Source organism: Salarias fasciatus, chromosome 12, assembly GCF_902148845.1.
Source record: "Salarias fasciatus chromosome 12, fSalaFa1.1, whole genome shotgun sequence".
Lineage (NCBI taxonomy): Eukaryota > Metazoa > Chordata > Actinopteri > Blenniiformes > Blenniidae > Salarias > Salarias fasciatus.
Window position 1 is genome coordinate 12,113,473 of NC_043756.1, and position 24,472 is coordinate 12,137,944.

At 42.2% G+C, this 24,472-nt stretch overlaps 1 protein-coding gene across 1 annotated transcript in view; it reads left to right on the forward strand.

The window, feature by feature from the left end:
• The first annotated feature begins 5,477 nt into the window (after positions 1–5,477).
• The window catches only part of ssbp2b (single stranded DNA binding protein 2b), a 52,374-nt gene continuing 33,379 nt past the window's right edge, over positions 5,478–24,472 (forward strand). The window contains exon 1 of the mRNA XM_030104127.1: positions 5,478–5,581. Within this exon, the coding sequence (XP_029959987.1) occupies positions 5,526–5,581 (56 nt within the window). The 5' untranslated portion in view covers positions 5,478–5,525. The remainder of the gene's footprint in view (positions 5,582–24,472) is intronic.

Below are 24,472 nucleotides of genomic sequence, written 5' to 3' on the forward strand. Positions count from 1 at the left end.
AGTTTACTTCGCGGCTGAGTCAGGATGATCACGCGGCTGCGGCGTTGCCGTGTTGATTCCTGTTAGATAAACTGTGAAACCAGTTTGTAAGTTGCCCATGTTTACACAGCAATTCAAATCACACCCAGAGGCAAATTGTTTGCACTGGCCATATTGGAGGCATTATTCTGCTTATGAAAGCAACTTTTAGGGTTTTATTTATTTATTTATTTTTAGTTCAGCTCATCGAAGGAAGGAAGCTGTAAGTTTTTCCACCATTAGCACTGGTTTGGACTCCCTCCTCAGCAGCAGAGAGAAGTGGGAGGAAGGAACAGCAAATGTTGTTTAGAGCAGGCAGTTTCAAGATGCCCCTGGACTCCAGGAGACTGAGGCTCGGAGGCTTTTATTGTCCTTCCCTCTGCATACTGTACATGTGGTTGTGCAAACATGTGTGAGCTACAGCCACGGTCCGGATGTGATTCATCCCCCCTGACTGCCTGTATAACATGAGCATGTGAATCAGTTGTTGTCGGCGTTGGGCTCGTGTCCCAGTTTTTCCTTTTATTTAAGCCGGGCAAAGTATTTACAGCAGGAGAATGGAGTGATTTCACGATCCTACAGGTGCAGAATCTCCCAGAATCACATGGAAGAACAGTTCCTATATTTTACGCTGCATGCATGAGAGAACCCGTGCCGTGTTGATCTGGACGGTTCGTCATGTATAAGATACATTCTTCAAACAACAAGCAACAGATGTGTTGTCGCCAGGCCGTCATCTCAGTGACTCCGCTGTTCACTTGAGGAAACCACGGCTAAATGATGATCCACTCCTGTTCTGACGCTGGCAGTTATTCTTCTGAAAACAAAAACAGTGTGTGACAAGGTGTACTATTGTTCATGCTAAATTATTTACCAAGCCACGAGCTTTTGTAAACTTCAGCACCAATTAATCTCAAGAACCTCTTTTGTGTGAGAGCTTAATCGTTTGCTAATTAGCGTCCTTGCTAACAGACACTCTCAGTGGAAATATACGATTACATACCCCATCGACAGGCTCAGTAAACAAAGGCTGTTTGCCAAAATGCCAAAGCAGTGGTTGTAAAGCTGGGGAGGGAGGTGGAGGGAAAGAATCCATCACTTCTGTGTGTATGTGTGTGGCTTTGCAAATAGAAATGCATGTTAATATTTATGGCGACAAAGTAGATACATGGGGACTGTGCCAGAGAGGAAAGATGGAGTTAAAAAAAACAGAAACAAGACTGTGACTTTATGTCAGGTAAAACAGTTTGCTTGTTTAAATCAGTGCTTGTAAGATGTGTATTTGTTCGAATACACGACTCGATGGTTAAGAGCTCAGTCTAAGGACCTGGTGAGTGAACTGAGAGGCAGAATCTAAAAATGGGAGAAGAAGCACCCAAAAAATAAATAAATGAGGGGAAAAAATAGAAAGTAATGATTGTATCTGACCGTAAATGACAGCTCGGTTGATGAGATCTCGGTCCTTTTTTTCTTGGAACGCATCCAACAAAATTCTGTCCACCGAACGTCTCTGGTTTTCAATAACTGTCGAGAACCAAACGAGATATGAAGTTTCAGGTTTTGATTCAAGGTCAGCGCATAATCCCAACAACTAAAAATAGCTTTGTCCAAAAAACCTTGACCTTCTTTACCCTCGCAGTAATTATCTCACACTGTTTACACTGTGACCTCTAGCCGCTGGATGTCTGACAGTATACGAAATGGTGAATGAAGTCAAGTCTAGATCAGCTAAAAAAGTAAAATACTGGTAACATACTGATGCAATAATATTAACAAAAGTTGCAAGAGCTAAAATAACAAGAGCACTTGTTCCCTCTGCTGTTCCTTTTTGTCCTCCAGTGGGTCAGTTCAGGACATCAAGGCTGAAGAGGCAGACGGATTTCTATGCAGCTGCAGGATCGTTGTGGGGTGGTGGAGCTAATGCTGGAGCGAAACAAGGACAAATATAGGTCAAAAAATGTATAAAAGAGTGGGACGAAATGTCTCTTTTGTCTGCCTTTTTCCTTGTCTGGAGCAGATCATTTGCACGCTTGGCTGGTTTTTGATATGAGTGTAACACAGGGGGGCTCACTTTCGATTGTTAGCACAGGTACGTGGGTTACACGGCTGGCCACGGACACAGGAAAAGGAGCTGAGACCCCTCGGCGATGGAATATCCACAGCCTGGCTTCGTTTTGCGAAACCTGCAATGCATCAGTTGGTCAAGCAACTGGTCAACGAAACACCGCGTATGTGAGCTGGGTAGTTTACAGGGCTGTATGAAACCGGTTCCACTTCATTTATTTTACCTTTGTACTACCCTCCTGCTTTGGGGGAGCAAATGAGGGTTGATATGACCTACTTATGATCACACTGCAGCCCCCTGTAGTGTGATACAAGCCCCCACATAAAACCAGGTAGAGTTGAAGTCAACATTGCAGATGTCCATAGGCCATTTCAGTAAACAATCTTTTGTCCCTAGTTTTTCAAAAATAGAATTATTAACACTGATGTAACAGGAAATATAATTAGGAATTGTGAACTGTGAATCGAATATCCTGTCAGACAAATCTTATTATTCTTCTGTTACTACTCTGTATTGCAACTGTGTACTTCATATCATATTTTATCAAGAAAATCCAGAATTTATCTATCTATCTATCTATCTATCTATCCAATCTGATTTGATCTCTTAACACCACATGACCTTTTCCATCTCCTACTCTTCCCTTGCTTTCTCCATCTATTTTTCTTTCTCTATCCCTCCTCCCCCTGTCTCCTCCTCTACCTCCTCTTGCTCCTCCATCCTCTGAAACACATGGTTATCGCCTGTGAGTGGTTGTCATGGTGATGGACCCCAAGAGACTCATCCCAAAACCAAAAGTTCTGCTTGTCTGAAATAGAGCCGCCGCCTCTCTCCAGGGGGATGGGGGTTCATTTGGCACACGAGGGGAGGCAGAGAGAGGAGGTGTGGGAGAGAGAAAGAGAGACGTGCAGAGAGGTGGGGATGTTTCAGTCTGAGAGAGAGAGAGAGAGAGAGAGAGAGAGAGGAGAGAAGAGAGTGAGGCAGCATCCATCCATTCCAACTGGGTCACATCGCGGGAGCATTGCGTAAGCGTAAACACTGCTGCCCCTGTGCTATGCCCTTAGCGCACACACACACACACACACACACACACACACACACACACACACACACACACACACACACACACACACACACACACACACAAACACACGGGCGCACACTCTCTGTCTCTCCAAAGCTTACTACTGTCTGGGAATCATCCGTTTTATGTGACAGTCTGTAGTGCTTTTCACATCTTGAATGGCACCCAGCTGCGGTCCATCTCTTTTCTCGTGTGCACTTTCTTTCAGTGGATTTGTGATAAGTACATTGTGACAGTGGATTGAACCCCCTTCTCTGTTAGCTGCCAAGCCGGACAGCAGCATGACATAGCACTTCTTCTCTGCTGCATATCAAAACAACACACTCACACAGGGCTGTGTGCAATTCTGTGGGGTATTTTAACCTTTAGTTATTGCAGAGCAGGACTGTGAATGTAGCAAAATTGAGTGTTTTGCATGCAGCTGTTAATCTTTATAGTTATTGATTGCTCCAACAGGTCAACATTTACACTTTAGTGCTGATCATCCTCGTTGTCCTTGCGTACTGCATTTATCGGACATTGAGGTGGATTTTCCAAATAATACCTGCTGAGGCAGCTGCGCCATCCAGTGTGTACAGGAGGGCTTCTGACGCTGTCGCATATTCTCGGAGAACACCCTCCTCCTCGTGTTTGCTGGGTATGTTGTTTACAGGCCCTCAGTAGTGCTTGTCTGTTCCCAACATGCTCTGCTACCCACATGTTTGGATATCTTAACACCTATGCAAGTAAACACACCATTTGGAAATGCATTTTATATTTGCAAGGCTTGTTTGCGCAGTGTGTATCGATAGAGGGTGTGATTGTCTATAAAAGGAACAGCCAAAGCCAGTTGTTTAAAATCCTAGTTGGACGGTTTCAAATCCCCCCTTACACTGAGAGAGGAGAATTGAGGGAGGGCTGTGTGCGCGCTTATGTGTGTGCGTGCGTGCATGCGTGCACGCGTGTGTGTGTGTGTGTGTGTGTGTGCGTGTGAGCGTTCTCGTATTTCTATCCTTGTCGGGGCCAAATGTCCCCACAAGGATAGCAAAATGTGGAACGACGTGCCTTGTGGGGACCTTTTTCCGGTCCTAAGTAGGAGAAACAGTGTTTTCTTGACCATGTTGTTGTTACTGAAAAAAGTAAAAGTGCAAAAACATTTCTTTAGGGTTAGGCTTTGTTGTGGTGTGGGTTAGGGTTAGGGTAAGGGTCAGGGTTAGGGGCTAGACATGAATGGGAGTCAATGGAAGGTCCCCACAAGGATAGAAATACGAGACTGCACGTGCGCGTGTGTGTGTGTGTGTGTGTGTGTGTGTGTGTGTGTGTGTCTACTATACAGGGGGACCTAAATCTCTTGACACACTTGCATTTCTGAGACTTCTCATCCTTGTGGGAATATAATTTTTTTGTGTTCTACTTCAACACACACACGCACGCACGCTCACACGCACGAACGCACGCACGCACACAAAATGCAGAATAAACCCACATGAACCAGTGCAATTCATTAATGAATTTTCAGTTCAGTATAAAAGACAGGCAATATCCAGGATCTTCACAAAATTAAAGGTATTTTTAAAAAGTTACTGCCATGTTATTGATGTTATTGCATTTTTTTTTAACACACTACTGATGTCTGACACCTGACAATGTGATGATGGACTGGCAACCAAGGTGTTCCTGCCTTTGCCCACAGTGTTAGCTGTGATTGACTCCAGTCCTCTGTGACACTAAATTGAATAAAAATGTGGAGAAGATGGATGGATTGACTGAGTACCGGTAGAGTTATAGGTTAAAGTTAGGACTTGATGTGATAAATATATTGAGGCTATTCTGGCAATCAATGAGAGAATGCAACGGCATTGGAAGGATTGACTTTCTGCTCATATTTTGGGACCTGAACCTGTTTTTGTTGGAGTTGTTGTTTTTTGTTTCACACCAACTTATTGAGACTCGTGACAATAGCGTTAGCTCCCATCAAGAAAATTAGTAAATGTTAATTAGATGAATAATTTAGGTTTAGGTTAGTGTAGAGTAGTTAATGTGAATGAATGTATTGTTATTGTTACCATAAGGCATGGACATATAGCTGCATGTGTGCGAGAGAGAGAGAGAGAGAGAGAGAGAGAGAGAGAGAGAGAGAGAGAGAGAGAGAGAGAGAGAGAGAGAGAGAGAGAGAGAGAGAGAGAGGGTTGGGCACTCACCGAGGGGCGTGGCCACGCAGCTGTCACTCACTGGAGGTTGCCATGGCAAGCGGGCGGTCCCGAACAGCGGGACATCCAATAGGAGACGACGCTGCTTGTGTCACCATGGTGACGGGGCTGTGCCCAGGGAGGTTGTGATGGGTTGACAGGTGCGTGACAATCGGAGCTCTCTGCAAGCATGTACGCCAAAGGCAAGAGCAGCAACGTGCCGTCCGACAGCCAAGCCAGAGAAAAGTAAGTTTTATTTATGGGGGAGGAAACCGCGGCTGTGAGGGAAGTTGCTGAGCGGCCGGGGGCAGTCACACACTGAGCTGCGGTAGGGGAGGGCAGCACGGCGGCTCACTCCGCGGCATGGGGCTCCGCTCGGCGCGCAACCAAGCTTTGGAAAGTTAAAGGCTTCATTTATTTCAAGAAACGGTTCTGTCTGCGAGGCTTAAATATCGGAGGAGTGAAGGAGTGCAGAGTTTGAGTCTCGGTTTCTTCTTCACTTGGTTAATTGTGAGGCTTCGGATTAGATTCAATGCATTTTTATTCCGAGCGAAATTTCGGTCTTTAATTTTCCGCTTTATTAATTTTTTTGCACGCCTGACATTTCTGGGAGTAATTAGTAATTTTGTGTAGTTTTCCTTCTCCTCTCGTGCAGGTGAATTTGTTAATACTACAAAACAATTCGGCAGTTTGCTAAACAGGCGGACAGGAAAGTGGACGTGCGCGCGAGCCGCGGTGTGTTGTGGAGGTGTCGCTCCTCGTGCGGGCCAGCGCTGCTGCGTGGAGAGCCGAGCTCCAGGAGTCCAGCAGTCTCAGCTGCGGTGTGAGGTCTGTGACAGCAGACACTCATCGCCTCCACGCCGGGCGACGCGGAGACTGACTGCAGACACACTTCCCGTTTTGTTTTTTATTTATTTATTTTTTATTTATTTAAATAACGGGAAGATGATCATATCAGCAAGAAAATAAATATAAACGGATTTTAATGGAGATACGAGTCATGGCTGTGCTGTGGTGTCTCCACTATGGAAGACTGAGTTTGACCCCAGAGAACAATTAGTTTTTCTCTCTTTTATCTTACAAGCGCTTTGACACGTTAAATTATGACAGCTTTGCAGGTGGACAAGTTAGTGGCAATTAATATATTGATTTTTAAGAATAATCCATTACAGTAACACCATTGTCTAAAAATGATACATTTTTGCAATTTGGCACATTATCAGCTATTTTCCTCCTATTCTCTGATGCATGGCACAAACAGGGGGCAGATCAGGTAATATTTAGAGGAGAGGGGAACAGTGGGCACCACAGGTAAACATTGGTCTTGGGACAGGCTGGTAGTGATGTCTCTCTTCGATATTCTAGTCACTAAGCGGAAATAAACTTTTCAGTCAGTCAATTAGTGTGCCTATTTCTTCATTTTAATATTGTCCGAAAAAGTGCTTAATTTTCCACTGCCAATACCAATCAGCGGTTGGACATGTCTGGTTGTTTTGTTCTTTTAAAGTAAGGCTTTCAACACAATCTGCTGGATTTTAAGTGGGGAAAAAAGAACAGCACTGGGTTAGCATGGTCTCTTAACAAGTGTTTTATTTTTTTTCTATAGTCAGAATCATCAATGACAGTGAGAAATGCACTTGTACACATTACTTCTCTGTTTGAACTTTTCTTTTCATGATGCAGCCTTTCAGCGTTTTCTTGATAAGATGACAGTTGCAAGTTTACACATTGATTGGCATCACATAGAACCAATGGCAGTTGGAGGGCATGCTGAACTACCAATCAGATTATTCAGTGGGGATCTGCAAACAAGAAGAAACATGTATTGATTGATTAATGAATGTCTTATTTATTTAATCACCATGGAGACATTAAAAACATTCATTTCCTAGAATCTCTGCAGCAGATGAAAGAGAAAGAGAGTGAGAGACAAATATAATATAGTGTTTTTTCAGATCGTTCCACCTGTGAGGGTAGTTTAAGGTTATTTGTTTTAGAGTGATGTTCATAAAAGAAAACATTAAACATTAATCACCTCATTTCTGCTCCTGGCCGTTTGTGTCTTTAGAACCCAGTCCACTCGTGTTTGTCATCATTGTGATTGAGAGTTCATCTCCATCCCCTGAGCCCCATTCTTCATCCCGAATCGATACGGAAGGGACTGAGGAGTTGGGCTGTATCGCTGCCCTGTCGCAGACACTGATAGAGGCAGAGATGGGCTGCTTCCTCCGGAGCTGGAACATGCTCTGCTGTAACACATGCATGCATCTGTGTATGCGTTTCATTTGGTGTGGGCTTGTGTTGTAGTTACACATGTTGTGCACATGTCAACATGTGTACTTGTGTGATCTGCTGTCTTAAGTAGAAAATATCAATTTCAGCAGAGGATTGAGGAGCCTGATTGTAAATAGGTACCAGAGTCCCAAAAATTAAAGTGTTGTAAAGCTTTAAAACCACACACAGCTGTAATCTTGTAATACTATTTGAGATCAGCCTTTCCATAATCACAGGCTTTTTTCCTTAATCACTTAAAATATGAAAACTAATTGGATGCAGCATCTGTGATCTTTCCCAGCACTCACTTGTTACTTTTGTGCCCCACACCGTTTAATTCAGACTTGCATTTTACTGCAGATCGTTTTGTTATCGGTGTTTACTTTTCCCTGTCACAGTGATGTTCTATTGGTTGTTATTGCCAAGGCCACAGCAAAAGAAAGGAATGGCTGACATGAAAAACACAAGATGAAACGGCAGTGTAAGGCAAAAAAAAAAAAAAAAAAAATCAAGCAAGCCAAACTTTCATTTGTCTCTTAACAAGCAGCCTTGTTTATCAGTGGTGTGTATCAGAGAGGCAGAGCGGGCCCAGTGCTGCCGAGTCTTCAGTTGTTTCTCATTTCTTCAGCGCAGCAGGGGATCAGAGAGTGGGAGAGACAGAGGGCAACAACGGATTGAGGAAAAGAAGGAGGAGGGGAGAGAGCGGGACTGAGGGAATTTGTTGGATCATTAGTTTACAGTGTTGTAGTATTGACCTCCGACTGGACCCCCGCAGACTCGGTGCTCTTGTGTCTTGCCCATGTATATGTAAAGGAGCTCTAAATGCCGCTGACCTGCTTGTAGCTTTGCTTTCTGGTCTTCGAATGTTCGATTGATGTCTGAGTTTTGTGTCGTTGCTTTGTGCGGAAATACTTTTTTCAATCCACCAGTGTACCACAGATTTTTGAATGCTTGTGTGATACCTTTAATATCAGGAGATGATGTTCAGCATAGTAGGCCTGCACAATACAACTCATCACGTTATCAAGACCAATGTATGCAATATACAAAATGCAGGAAACTGAGTGAACTGGAATAGGTATTTCCAAACACAGTGCATTTGTGCTCTACAAATTCAAAACCACAGAATTTTGAATACAATCAAGTGTGAATAATTACAATCAATCCACATTAATTGTGTGTTCAATGAATTACATAATTTTGAAAAAATGCAATGATTATTAAATTATTTTCTGTTATATCTTAGGGCCACAGAGACAGACCAGAAGCAGAAAAACTGAGGAAACAATGCCAAAAACAACAATGTGAACAAACTGGTAAAAGAAAAAAGCACAGCCCAATCTCAGCTGATTTGTGATGGAAAAGAGAATTAATCTCAAATCACACTGTAAAGGTTTATATTTCTTAGTATAAGATCTCAGATGTGCAGAGAACTAAAAGCTTTATACAGTCACCAAAATTCGCTGGTTCCACACTGTAAAATATTTCTGGTAAAGTACGTTACCATGAGTTTAGTGACTAATGTATGACAGCTCAGTAATTTGCCATTGTATTATGATCTTGTAAATATTATTGTGGATGCTTTTTCTTGCAGAAATGCAGCATTTTTTTTCCAGACTGTCTATCCTTTTGTTGTGCGGGTCATAATACTGACAAACCGATCACACAAAGCATTAGAACATTTCTTTAAAGATACAGAGGAAGCTGTTTTCTGGTAATCTCTTATTGATTTCCTTTATTCAATCTGTACTTTTCACAGGTGAGGATATTTAGATAAAAAAAAGAATGCATTCTAAATGTCAATCAGCATATCTACATCTACATTTTCTCACTTACCTGTAGTTAGTGCCTGCTCATGCAGATAGTTGCTGATGGTAGATGTTTCCATTCAGAAAGGTGTTTTCCTCTGAGCTGTAGCACCCAAGTTCATTATGGGTGGTGGGAATTTTGTTTTTGCTGCTCAAAGTGCAAAAAACCCCAAAACAAGATATATCTGTGCAGAAGCAGTGTTCTATCCTTGGCCATCAGTAGATCAGGACTATTAAATTTCAGTCCCAAACGGCTGGCAGCAGTGTCTACAGGCCATGCTGTGTAAAATTCAATGGCACGTGTTAATATTTTATGGCATCACAGTGTTTTTCACTGTTTCGTCTCATATGTTGTGCAAGATAATGTCCTCGTGTGTGTCGACCATGTTTAGATAGCAGGAAACACACCGACATGTAGCTAAACTGAGCCCCGTCTGGCTCAGCAGCTCCGTTTAGGTCTCCTCTCCTTCTCGCTGGCAGTACCTGCTTTACGGTCCGCACTTGATTTTGATTCGGAGTGGCAGTACACGACCACCGGCTGTGTACTGCCGTTGTTGGATGAGTGTAGGTTTCAGTCACTGGCACTTAGAGGACACATTCCACGTAGTTTTGGGATTGTGGTCTTGAGCGAGTTGCATTGCAGCACATAGTATGCATTCCTCCTCTTTCCTCTCTTGTGCATGTAATGAAGCGTGAAGCAGAGTTTGCCCGAGTTACCTTTGCCAACAAGCATTTCCACTCCTCTCCAAGTCTCACTCACAAATGGCATTTATGTGTATGAATGTGTAATATTTGTTTTGTTTTTCTACACAACATCCTAATAAGCTCTAACTGTAAACTCACAGCTGCAAAAAAAAAAAAAAAAAGTCCCAAGTTTAGTATAGAAGGTATTATTTTGTTCAGCCTGTAGTCGAGGTGCCAATCATCTCCGTGGTGCTGGCTTAAGCATTTCATACTGTCTCTCCCACACACACGCACACACACACACGCACACAGCACTGTATCTGCACGGAGACACCTCAGAATCCTGCCAGGAGGCTGCCAATGCAGCACTGCGCAGACTGAGGCAAAGCAGTGCATGCTGGGACTGTTTATCCGACAGAGGCAATTCAGGCTGCCACTCTGGCTCTGACAGTGAGTCGCATTACAGGGGAACTACAATAAAAATAGAGCAGTATCTCATGAACACATATTGTACTCCCACAATGCACTTCTTCAACCGTGCCGGGAGACTGATTTTTTTTCCCCCGTGCCAGCTGCCACCTGATGAATATCATTGACATTATTTTCTTCTTGTTTACCACATTTTGTTTGTTCTTGGGGAATGACAGAGGTACTCTCATTAGAAGAAAGAGGAAATCATTTGTTATAGAATGGACTCAGGAATGTGGCCGGAGGACGAACATGTGTTGTTGGTCAACTTGGCGAGTGAAATGAGTGACTGAGAAAGAAACAGGAGTCAGGAACTTGCAGGAGGAACACACTCATGAGTGGACCGTTCTGAAGTCGATGGTTGCACTAAAAGAAAGACCCAGGTTGTTTCTTGTGGGTCAGACTGGGTCAGTAATGTCTGACATGGCCTTATGCTCCATTATGACTGTGTGTCGGACCTCTGCACTCTGTCCACTCTCTCTGTGGATCACTTACACTGATCAGTAGCCACACCTGGTTTGGCTGGCTGGCTTTGGTCCAGTGCTCCCCACATATATAAAGCACTTTTTTTTATAGAGAGCTTTGTAATTTGGCTTTGATTAATTTGCAATTTTGCTTGTTTCACGGTTTATTGTTTGATCATTTGCCCTCCCATCTTTTCGTATTAGTCTATTATTCCTATTTTACAGTCCTTTTTTAAAATAATTATTTATATGATCATTGTCATTATTATTAGATCTTTTTCCGTATGTGTGTGTGCTCACTTTGAGTTGGTGTTTTGCTGGCTAGAAAATGATTGATTGATTGATTGGTGCACTCCCTCTCAGGTTGCTCCTCCTTATGTGTTTAAAAAGGACAGTAGAAAAGTGTGTGATTTTAGGGCTGTGCATTTCATCACCACTTCAGGTCAATGGAAAGCACGCTGCATGCGTAAGTCCATAATCCCATCTGAGCCGTCCGCTCGCAGCACTTTCCCCATATGTTTCATCCCTCAAAATCAACCTCCATCTGTCTGTCACGCCGCCCGTGCGAATGTGAACGACAACATCCAGTGATCATTACACAGCTAATAGCCTCCGCTGCCCTCACGGGACGCTTGTGAGCAACTGTGAGAACACAGTGAACTGTCACCACTCTTTATCGTTGCATTTAACCGACACTGATGGCCAGAGAAATACACGGACGAGGAGCTGTTGGCGGCGTACAAAATGCTCGCAGTGTTTTAGATTAGCATCAGTCTGGGATTACAAGACAAGCAGAGAAGAGATTGAACTCTGGGATGTTTCCTTTTCTTTCTTGGTACATAGAGCTGCCTTCAAACAAAAATGATGATGACAGTTTGACAAGGCTCTGATAGAAAACACTTTTTAACCTGCTGAACACATAGAGGCTGTTAAAAGTCCTCTTTTATCTGCTGGCATCCCTTCTAGTCTCTCTCTTATCCCCACTGCCAGAGATGTAACTTTCCACAGAACTGCTATCAAAGCGGTGGCCTCTTATTGAGCTGTATGAGGCGCGGGGGGGGTAGACAGCCTGTGATCGGCGCAGGCAGAAAGTGGGGTGACGTGTCAATCAACAGACAGGACCCTGTAGTAGACACCCTCACAGGACGCCTTGGGGTCCTTGGGAAGGATTGACATGACAAAAAGCCTCCGTCGGAATCAGATAGCATGTGGGAAAGAAGTGGAGGAGAGAAAGAGAGGGCACAGCAGCCCCCAAAGTCTTTTATCATTCCCCTCACAAGATGGAGGGCACGGATGATAGAGTTTATCACCTGGTGCTGGTCCCCCAGGACCCCATGGGTGTCCCTGAATGCTTTTGTTTTAATTAGAAACACAGCATCACATCACATCACATCACATCACATCACATCACATCACATCACATATCTTCTCTTCTCTTCTCTTCAAGTATCAAGTTTATCTTTGGGATTAAGACGCTGACGTTTGTGGAGTGAAGGATTGAGAACAGTGTGCTGTCGCGGAGCAGACGGAGGGCATTTGGTGCTATGCTTTGTTGACCATGGCTGGAAGCTCCTATCCATGCTGTCAGGCTTTGTTCATGTTGTTAGTGGGAGCTTTTGTGGTTTTGTCAGGAAGTTTTTTTCTCTTTTCCTTTTCTTTTTTTTTTTTTTTTTTTTTGCCCCTCGTGACACCGAACATGCACAGCTTTGCTGCTAACCGCAGCGCAGTTAGGGATGCTCTCCCTCAAAGCGTTTCCTGTAACCTGAGAGCTCCAGCCAAAAGTAAATGCTGCTGGTGGAAACAACACTTAGAGGCTCAGTAGAAAAGCATTTTAATATGTAAGGTATCTGGCTGCACATTGTTTTTTTTTTTTTTGTTGAGGGGAAAAAAGTGGTTTGGATCTCATTTATTTACATTACCTGTCCAGCTGTTTGTCTCCTGATTAGTGACACATCTGTCTTGCATCTCATGCTATTGTTCACATCTGCCCTTGTCGCTGCTCTCCGGTGTAACTTGCCTTGCCGTTGTAAGTGCCATAGTGTGGCTGCAGATGTGGCTGTGCCCCTCCGCCTGCTGACTGCCGTGGAGGTTGGTTGGAGGCCTCTCTGCTGATATTCCTTCATCATTGATATGCAAGCAGCATCGCACAGGCGCTAGCGCAAGGTTAAGCATGCGTGACGGCCAGGCTTAGGAACTGCTTCAGACTCACAGACTCTCTCTCTCTCTCTCTCTCTCTCTCTCTCTCTCTCTCTCTCTCTCTCTCTCTCTCTCTCTCTCTCTCTAACAGATTATTTTGCTTTCCTCACAGAGCCCCTCGTTTTTCAGCAGTGGCTTGTCCATAGTCTGTTTTGTGAAGTCGTTCACTTTTAATTCTCTATAAAGGTACCATGCTCAGATGACAGCCTGCCTGCCCACTGATCCCAGGAAAGTCCACAATGAAACTTTCTCCCCTGAATCCAAGGCAGTATTTCCTTATACCAAGGGTTCAAATTGCTGACATAGTTTTCTTGACTTTTTAAGGTCTACTTAATGCCCTTTCTCAACCAAAAAGAGGCAGAAAGGATAAACGGGTGGCACATATTTTGCCGCTCCAAAATGAAAGAACACAAGTAAAATCAGTGCCTTGTTTTCATGCATGTATTATTATTATTATTATTATTATTATTATTATTATTATTATTATTATTTAAACTACATCTATGGTGGATACTTTAAGTAAATTTCAACAACAGAAATAATTCTCTAATAGTTAGTCATTTATTTATACTTGGTCCCCAGCCTCCATGCAGGCCTTAATAGCATCACATTCCTCCCTAAATTGCCTTAGATTGCCTTCATCTGTATCAGGTTTTTTTTTTTTTTTTCCAATCTCATCTCCAAGCTTTGTTGTTCAAAGACTAGAGCTCCATTAGAGTCCCGTAGAAAGGAATTCTAATCCTATAAGATTAGAGCAGTGCAGTCCTCCCAGTCAACTCCTTCTCTCTTTGTTTTTATAGAGGTTGCTGTTGATTGTGGAATGTCGTATTGTATAAGCCTAACAATGACTTTGTGCAACCGGACGGCCCGCGGAGCTGGCAGGAGAGGAGAGAGACCTTGACGGTCACGTTCCATGTCCTGTATATCTCCCACTGTACAACGGGTCAAGCTAGAAAATACAGCAATACTTCTGCATCTGTGTGCAATTACATGTTTTGAAAAAGATATTGAATGACAGTATCGTTTGAGGAGAAATGTTTTACTGCGGAATAAAGCAAATGTGTGCAGCGATTTCTTCCCAGAGTTTGTTCCATGAGCAGTGGTTGCCCCCCCAGGGTCTGATGTGAACTAACATATGACAGGGCTCCACCATAAAGCAATGCAATAGTTTATAGTTATCAGGCAAAATAAAGTGATTTCTATATCTTTTGGTTTCTGACTATTGGTGCAACAAAGCAGCCAATCATGTCATTGAAAAGAAAGTCATACGTTCTACCAGTGGTTGCACATCAGTTTTTTTTTTTTTTTCTTGGTGCCCCTAAACCATCACCCCCCTCCTCCCCACCCCCACCCCAAATTGCTTCTAAGAAAGGTTGCCCTGTCCACAATCTTTCATCTGTCAGAACGTCATCGTGAAGCCAGCAATAGGCAGTTTCCTCGGTCACCTCTAGATCATTTTCTTTGGCAATTGAAGATCTTTTTTTTTTTTTCATTCTCACAGCAGAACTAAGCTAACTAAAAGATCTTCCTGAACACCCGTTTGGGAAACAATACTGCCTACCCCTCGTGGTACTGGATTGTAGCTTACATTTGCACCTAAATAGTGCCATGTGCTCACTCCTATTTAGCTTCCCTATCCCATAGAAACTGTGAAAATAAAGAATACAGTAATTAACCTTGTATGATCACTAAGTGTTGCTATCAAAGTTCCCTCTGTAAACAGCAGTTTAATATTCTGGGCTTTATGGCTGTATTGCATTCGAGATTTACTGTAATAGCTTGTAGAGAAAGTTGAACAAGAAAAACACTCCTAAAAATCATTGGTGTTCTTTCAGCTGTGAAATTAAACAAACTCCCCACGAGAGGTGACTCAATCTAAACAAATCAAAGCCAATGAAATGGAACTCAAATTAAGAAAGTGATGGATTTGCCTCCGCTTTTATTTGATTTATCCTTTTTACATGTTCTGCAAACAAACTGAATTTGTTTTTTGTTTTTTCTTAAGAACAAAAACTAAACCTTGCTGGCTGAAACTTATGCGCAAATGCCAGACCCTCATATGAAGGACACATCTGGATTTATGCTCAGTACCATGGCTGGTAAACCGAGCTTACCCATCACGCTCCCTCTCTCTCTCTTTCTCTCCCTCTCCCTGATAAGCTGGCATTTCCTGTTATCTCAGCCCTGGGCATTGTTGTCTGCTCTGTGAGACAGTCGAGTCTCCGCACTGCTGACAGAACAAGAACTGTTTCATTTTGTCTGATTGTGCGTTTATGAGGTGAGGGGATGCTTCCTAATGTATTGTTTGTTCCAGTCTTAATTGCAGCTCCTTTAATCTGCTGTTCGCCACATGCGAGCTTGTGAGTGTATCCTGCCAAATGTGCCACCAGTCAGTTAGCAGAATCTGGTGCAGAATACACTCTGAACACACACTTATTCTTTTTGCTAACAGTGAAAAACAAAAAAAAAAATACACTTCTGTACTCTGTAGCTAATGCAATCAACTGTGAAACATTAAAGGAAGAAAAAAAATCTTTTGATGCGAGGAATGTTGTCAATATGAAAAATGTAAAACAGATGTACAATTAACCAAGACTAATGCAAAAATAATTCTTGCTGTAATTATTAATGGATTATTATGAATCATAAAGGGTTGCCTTGTGTTCTGACTTAAAATTGTGACACTTTTACATGTCTTTGTCTTTGTCTCTCGTATTTCTGCATAGTCTATTTGAAATGTTTGAAAAGATTTTATAGACCAGACAGCAGATGGTAAATTATTCATGCTGCTGATTGTAAGAAACAATTGTAAATAGCTACCAGCCGTGCATATTTATAAATACACGTAGAGAAGTCACTTCAATGTACCTTCAGCATATCAGTTGTCTGAACCAGGTTTAGTTTTCTGAAGATACCTGAGCTGTCACAATATGTAGACTCACTTTATCAAATCTGAAGCAATCTCCTCCTCTCAAAGTATTTTAGGAGGGTTTATCAGAGTAAAGCTTCGGCTTGTTTTGTAGCGAGATGACTGAATTACATACAGTTAATATTATTATTAATATTGTTGTTGTTACTATTTGTTACTTGTCTTCACAAAGAAACTAAACAGGACTGTATGTGTGTGGAAGGACAGTATTATCGGTTTAAAGCCTAAACAGGTTGTCCACTCAGTATTGGAGTGCAGAAAATGTGTTTTGTGATGGCAGTGATAATAAACACACACACACACACATGCACAAGGACAGTCTGGCGGCGTCATTAATTAACTTAATGTGTGAGTCCGCCATGTCTTCAGCCAGAGTAAAGCGGTGACCCACACCAATATACTGCGCATAAACCTGCTAATCTGAATTCCTGAACATGGTACCAATATGTAATTGAAAATAAGACATTCGTTTTTTCTTAAAACAGAATGTTCTTTTGTTAAAGCCTGATATTCAACTTGCTGGTATCAATCTTCAAGGTTAGTTTAATATTTCTTTTTGAGTTGTGCAACTTCTATTCATTGATTGTCTACCCAACCGTTTTCATTATTACAAGTAACATTCCTTGAACATTTAGTTCATTAGTTTCGCTTAGTTTGGTTTCATTTCTTGTTAAACTTGTGCTCTCAATTTCTACACAACAGCTCTGAGATGTGGGCGTAGCCTCATGAGGATCATTGTGGTCTATCATTACAGCACCGGGTGGAGATATACAAGTTCAGTTAGAGTTGTGGTCATAGCATGTTGATAAGTTATCAGCCTCTGTTCTAGTTTGCTTCTCTTTGTGAGCTTTCTGAAGTCAGTATTATAACAATGCTAAGTTCTTAATGGATTGGTTAGTCTGCTTGCAGAAACCACATGAAAATTATGCATTTTCCCAAAAAGTGGAGTTTAGGTTTGTTTTTGTGTGTCTTTATGAATTTATGACTTTAGGGCTGTTTTAGAGATCTAAAACTTAACATCTTTGTCCCTTCACATCTGTCAATAAGATGTAACTCAAATATGATCTTTGTTATTTTAATATTTGTCTTAGTGACTGTTGAGCAGTTGATATTTTCATCATGTATTGGGCTGTCCCAGGAGCAGGGAGGGTAAGGAGAGGATTTGGGGATTTCTAGTTAATGAAAGGTAAACATGAGGTCTCTGCTGAGGTGAGCCAAAGAATGCAGGACTCTTCCTCTCTGTCAGGATATGAGCCTCATTCTTTTGACTTATGCTTTTACGCACGGCATTTTACCTTTGACTAGTTCTTCTCTTTGTTGTTGGAAACTTTCTCTGCTTTGAAAGCCTCTTCATCGCCTGCAGTGCCTCGTCTCTCTCAGATGCAGTTGACTCATGCTAACATCATGTCCTCGAGGTTTCACCGTGTTTCTGGTTGCCCTCTCTCACAATGCCGAAGCCCGCCAGCTTCTTTCACCCCAGCCGTTCTCAGCCAGCGCTGGATGCGCCGCTCACTGCCAAGCCTGTGTTGGAGCATTCAGGCCTGTCGCCCAGCCAAAGCTCCGCTCAGGGCTTTACTACGTGTTGTGGAAGTGAGACGGATGAGGGCTACAACAAACATTTGCTCAGCAAAGCAGCATGTGAGACCATCTCAGTGGAGACAAAACATGGAACACGAGTGGATAAAACCGCCATCTATTTGACTACGAATGTCTCTCCGCAGGCCGTCTCCATGTAGGATTATGACACGTGGTTTGTTAATCTTCAGAGCTGGAGTGAACTTTTCAACGCTCCACACCAAACCAACTCCTAATGTCTACACGGAGACCAGTCAGCGTCAGAAAGAATACACTTTATAAGAATATCTCTATTCAAGTGCTCAGTCTTTAGCAGGAGCCATTAGAGCGATCCCAGGGGATACCGTGGAAGGGTAATGGAGGATATAGATTTAACTTGTGACCATCAGCAAAAATGCCAATTAGAAATGCATCAGTGAGCAGCTGGCGATAGAGCCACAGCACAGTGCCAGTTGGGGATTAATTTAAGGCATGTATTTCACTGAGACAATGCACAAAGTTAAAAGAGTCTAATGAAAGTCTTTGTGCAGTTTTGTATAGCGATAAGTTTTCTGAGTTAATCGCGTTCAAGTCATCACGTCCAGGTTTTTTTTGTGTTTTCCGAGAAGCTTTTAATGCACCTGCAAATCTGTCATTTCAGCAGTTTTGTAATTTCTATACATGCCTCACTGTGCGGCGTCATGAACTTGGCAACAGCAGTAAATTTCAGTTATCCTAAACTGAAGTGAAGATTGAAACCACTATAAAATACATTAATATGCAAGAATAACAAAGTTATGCTCCACATCATCCAAATACGCTGCTTTTAGACATTCAGTAAATGAAGCTGACCATGAATCAAGCACTTGTTTGTGGAGCATTTAAGGTAAAAAGCTGGTAAAAGGAGATGTAGAGTGTATGTGGATGTTGTCCAGCATTTTGCCTCAGTGACAATCTGCAAATTCCTGATTTGTTGCAAGCGAGAATTTCTATGTTATATGTAGTCATTGCTCAGTAGCATTCACACTGTGCAGTGGAGTGAGATGGTGATTGTGAAATTTCTGACAATGTCAGAAGATCATCTGAGACACCCCACACACACACAAACACACATACACACACACACACACACACACACACACACACACACACACACACACACACACACACACACGCACCACTGTGACAACAGATGTCTGCAAACTGTTCTCGCTGTATGATATTAAATCACAGTTTTCCAGTGACATCAAACGATATTGTCACGACTGCTGAGTAAACTGTACAGTTTATTCTCACCTTTCGTATATGCAACCATATCAATAAGAACTTAACGCCCCTCAAAAGCATTAGGGTCCTTCTATCTTTGGCAGTCAAAAGAGGATAAATTATCATTCGCCAGCTTCACTTCAGTTCCATCTTTTCAGGTTATTGTCGTATTGCTCATTCCCCTGTTCCATACTCACTCAGTGTTGCAGAGATGTGTGACAGTAGAAAGGCTGTCCATAATGTTGTCCTTTTCAGTTTTGCTCACAGGCTGCAGCATCACTCCTCTTCTGCGGCATCCTGACCTCCCCTCGAAGCTTTCATTAATCATTTACTCTCTCCCGCTCCATCTCTCTCCCTCGGTCTCCCTCTTTCTTTTCCCTCCTGGATCTCTTGTTGCTGCTAATCCTTATCTCTTTTATCTTCCTCCACATCTCTTCATCTTTATATCTCTGTTGACTGCAAAATTACTACTCTTTGCCCCTTGTCTTCATGCTATAGGAGGGTATCATTGAATCAGCCATGCCTTCTCACGAGTTGTCATTTTCAAAGTTCGTATATTAGTTTCACTGTACTGTTTAACAGTAGGTATCTAAGCAGACACATGCAGTCTGCACTTGCAGCGGGGGTGAAACAATAGCTCAAATGAAGCATGCAAACACTGTATACTCCACTTTCAAACAGTTAATTCACTCACAGCTAGCTGGCCAACTCCCCTGCACAGATTCATTAAAACTATACTTTCTCTTAATGAAAATGCATCAGGGATTATTCTAGCAGAACCCGATTTTCCATATAAAGTGATTTGGCTATGATCCCATCGCTGTACCTTTTCCAGACAAAGGTGTGTGCATAAATAGCCCTGTTTTGCAGATGCTCTTCAATGTATAAAGGCTTCATAATCCTCACGGTTGTTTGGTCTCTTTTTTTTTTTCCCCCCTCCGTTGTTTTTCTGAAGCCCTGCATATAAGATGAATTATTCAGCATTGTAATGGGTCTATATTTGTCGTTGTTTATCTTGCCTCAGTGCCCCCACCACCCTCATCGCTGCCCCACCACCATCTCCCTCCCAGCCTCCACTTGTCTGTCTGTCTGTCTGGCAAGCGGGGCCGCTCTACCCGCAGAGGATGCTCCACTTTAATGAATGAAGTGAAGTCATTTAGCGGGGCTCTTAATGGCACATAAAGCCCCGCTGCTAGGCTTGATTAATCAGGGAAAGTGTTTGGCTGTCACACACAGGGCTGTCCTCAGCAGGGGCAGCAGCTTGATCACTGCGCTCTCTTTCATGGTGGGGTCCCTCTCTATTTTCGCCAGAGTTGTCAGGGGCCCGGGCTGCCGGCGCTCTCAGGCAGATCGCGAGGTCGCCTGGCATCACTAAAGACTGACCATGATGAGGACGATAATGTTGATGGCCGTGCCTCTGTGTCAGAGACAGGTGTCTGATCTGTGATTTCAGTGACGGTAACTCAGTCTCTGACGGGCGGATATGAACAAAGAGGAGTAAAGCAATCTAAACAATCCATATTTGTACCGCCGTCTTGCGGAGGAGAGCCAGTCACCTTGGGATACAGTTTCATAATCCAGAGGTGTAAATGCATAAAGGTAAAGCCGAAACAGGAGCTGCAGTGATAGATCAAAAAGCCTCTGCATTTGCTGATATTACTTTTCTGTGGGTGTTGGAGTATGTGCGGACTGATAAGTGACAGAAAAACCTCAGGAGAAAAATGCCAGACGAGTCTTGGAGTAACTTCAGGACACTGCCACGAAGCTTGGCCGCCTATTTTCCACACTGTAAAGCAAATTTGGAGGTTTTATATTATACAGGACTGTTCATAAAGCACTGTATAATATTAATGTTCCATCTATCTTTTTTTCCTGATTGTAAATGGTTTTATCACAAATGTATCTGCCCCAATTAGAAATAGAGCAGTACGGTTCATAAAATGACCATTTAGATATGGCGTCATATAAAAAAGCCATATTTAGACTTGATTTAATTTTTTTTTTTTCATAATAGAAAGTCACATTGGATGTCGAACGTAAGATATTTTACATGTCATGAAAAATGTTTTGCTCAGATAACAGAAGACTTAAAGTGAAGTGGTTCTAGTGGTGAAAAGGAACAAATAACAGTTGGTGCAAGCAATGTGTGGACAACAGGTCAGTCTCACATTTTTTAAAATGACAGTCTCTCTGAAGGGAATTTGGTGGGTTTTCCATTCTTTTAAGTGACATTTCTGAAAACCTTGGAACAATTAAACTGTTTCACTGTAAAGTTTGAAGACTTATTAGTTTCCATCATCTACAATAAAGACTCAAAGTACTGAACTATCCTGTCTACAGTCTGTTCCTCTTGCCATATCATTAACCTGAAACATTTCCCAAGAAGACCCGAGCGCTCCAGAATTGCAGCAGGCAAAAAAATGCAGCAGCTAAAGAAAACTATACCTCCTAAAAGCAAGCACATAAAGTTTCAGTCTTAGCGCTGTTGTGTATTGCATATGAGTGTTCAGTGTTGTCCCCACTTGACGTTTTTGTGGTCTTGTTCTCTTCTTAGCTGGTAGTTGTAATGGTCCAGATGTTGTCCAGTGGTGTAGACCTGCTTTTCTGTTGGACTGCTCCGCTGTGTTGTGGCCAAGACCAACAGACACTGACTCAGAACACCAGGTTATGGCGCACGCTTGTTTACTAGACGAAGAGACTGAGGCAAGTTGTGAAACTTGATGATTTTGGCAGAAGCAGATTGGAGTTGTCTTTTAGACTACATCAGGACAGTTGTTTTGTCTCACTGTGTTTATTATTGGAGGTTATACAGATGTTACATGTGACGACATTTTTGGAAATTGCATTTACGTTCCTCACAATGAGTTTCTAGATTTGACAATGAAATGATATGCCATACTCTCAATATATGGTATCATATGCAAATAATTGCAGCTTGTAAATAATTACAGAAACACTACACGGATCTTTTTGGAACCCCAGTTGCAATCATTATCAGAGAATGAGTTTTGCAACATTTTTATTTACATCTGCATTTAAAGGTTGACTGATTGTTTAGCAAACATTAACTTCACTTCATCTCAACACGACTGCTTTGTACGGCGTAGCTGCTCTGGTTTTTGTGGTTGCAGCTGTCATTGTCTGTGTTGCATCAGTCACATTTGCTGCAAACACAGCAAAGCGAAAAGTCTAAGAAATCCTGGCAGCATTTGCCAAATACGCTGCGTTAACATAAAGAACTGCAAAAGGGGACTGACTGAAGCAGTAAGACTGACTGAAAGACACCTCCTGGGTTATTTGATTAACCCACAGCACACAAGTGAAGCAAAGCATTAGAAGTGGTGCTTTAACTGGGACTTTTATCAAGCTGGAGTTTACTGCAGGGCTAAATTATTGTAAAGCGTTATTGCCATTTCATCTATGGCGAACTTGGAGGAGTCACATTATGTTGTATTGCTTTATTATTTTGTGTTTGTTCATTCAAAAGCAACATACTTCAAAGACGCTACAATTCTCAGTAGATACTTCACAGTGTCACTTTTACTAAAATTATTCTTCACTGTGAACACACAGCTGAGATTTAGGATGGTAATTTAGCCTTTTGTGGTAGGTAAGCATATCCAGGAGATAATTACAGTATATAACTTCCTGACAGTGACTTAGTTCAAGCCAGGATTACTTTTCCATTGTTATTACCTCTCACAGAGAGCTCATTGAAATTCATTTAGAAAAAAAGAAAAATATAATGAAATTCAGTATATACTCAAAGGCATACAGTGCTGATGTATCTTTTATTCTGTCCTTCTTCTATGTTATGTTTTTGGCACAGCGTGTAGTCATTTGCTTTTTCTCTACGAAAATGTTAAGAAGCGGGACTAGTTTAGCCCGGCTGTTTTTGTTGCAGGGTTTTGTGTTAATTTGCAGAAGGAGGTCACAGCAGGGTGCTTGGCTAACTGAGACACCGCTCAGTGAGAATCCTCAACATTAGAATATGAAAGTTTACAGATCTCACGAGTCCTCATCTTGGGGGCTCATCCGCTCGCGCCCATCACCTCCATCCTCCCCATCTGTCTTTTTTTATGCCTCTCTAATCCCCTTTCTTCTCTCCCGTCTCGTCACCAGAACCTTTCATCTCACTCTGTTGTGCTTCTGTCACACCATCACTCCCTTTCTCGAGATTTCGCTCTTTGTAATTCCGCTCCGTAGTGGACTTCGAGACGTGGCTGTGCTTCAGCTTCTGGCTGTTTCCTGTCACTCACTGCTGCCATTCAGTTATTGGTTACACCTTTGTTTACACTACTTAGGGAGCCAAAATCCCTGCACCTTTCAGAAAAAAAGATGCTCTATGTGTGCATTAAGGTAAAGTAATATATATAAATCTGCACTAGTATATCTTGTCTTAGATCAGAAAACCTCAGATTTAGATTTAACTTCACCACTTGCCTTGAACAGCATCCTGCGTTTAAAGGTTCTGATACTACAAATCCGATGAGCATTACCCAAACAGAATAACCGAGAGCTGCAGCAGTATCTCATGTACAGGGTTTACTCAGGGATATAATCATATTTCACCATAACCTGAGAATAGAATGAACCCTGTGCCATTGTTCAGCGTAAGAGGTCTGTGTGTAAAGCACTCCACTGAACATGTGTTTAACCTGTGTTTGACCCATTCATAAGAGACACCGCAGGTTAATCCCCGGTAGACGCAGCACAGAGGCTCTAATCTGCCGCTGTTCCTCCACAGTTGTTTCAACAAAACCACAGCACAGAATCTCAATTACTTTCTTCTGTGTGTGTGTTGCACATTTATTTGATCGCACTGTTTTTGAGGCATCTCAGGGAGTTTACATAAAATCCGGTTCATCGTTTAATAGTGTTTATCTCCTTAGTACAAATGCTAGGTTGCTCGAGCAAAGTAGTTATATCGACCCACTTTTAATTGAGGGGCAGGAATCATTTCTTGAAGACGAGATGAGCTGGTAGGACTGAAATATCATCGTCACTGAAATCGCAAACCCAAGAAATGTTCTGCTGGCATTATTTCATGAAGCTACATTGATGCAGTTTTCAAAACTTACATGAATGTCCTTAAAGGAATGTCCTTGCCACGATGTTTTGAGAAGTTCACTATTTTCAGCATGTTCAGTCTTTTTTTTTTTTGAGACAGCCCAAGTCTGATTGTGATGAAAGATTTCCACATCTGGTAAATTATACCCATCAGGCAAAGTCGAAAAGTCATTTCTTTGTGGTGTGCAGTTGATTAAAGCTTCACTTTGAATGTTGGTTGGTAGCAGAAAGAGCTGCCTGTTTTACAGCAAGAGAGGTGCAGTAAGAAAAAAAAAAAACATCAAAGATGGCTCTGTAGACAGAAAAAAAGAGCCGTCCAAGAGAGATGAGATAACTTTATTGATACATCAACGGGGGACAGCATCATCAAATGAAAAGCTGTTTACTTCACATTTTCTTTTTTCATTAACATCAAACACAAATT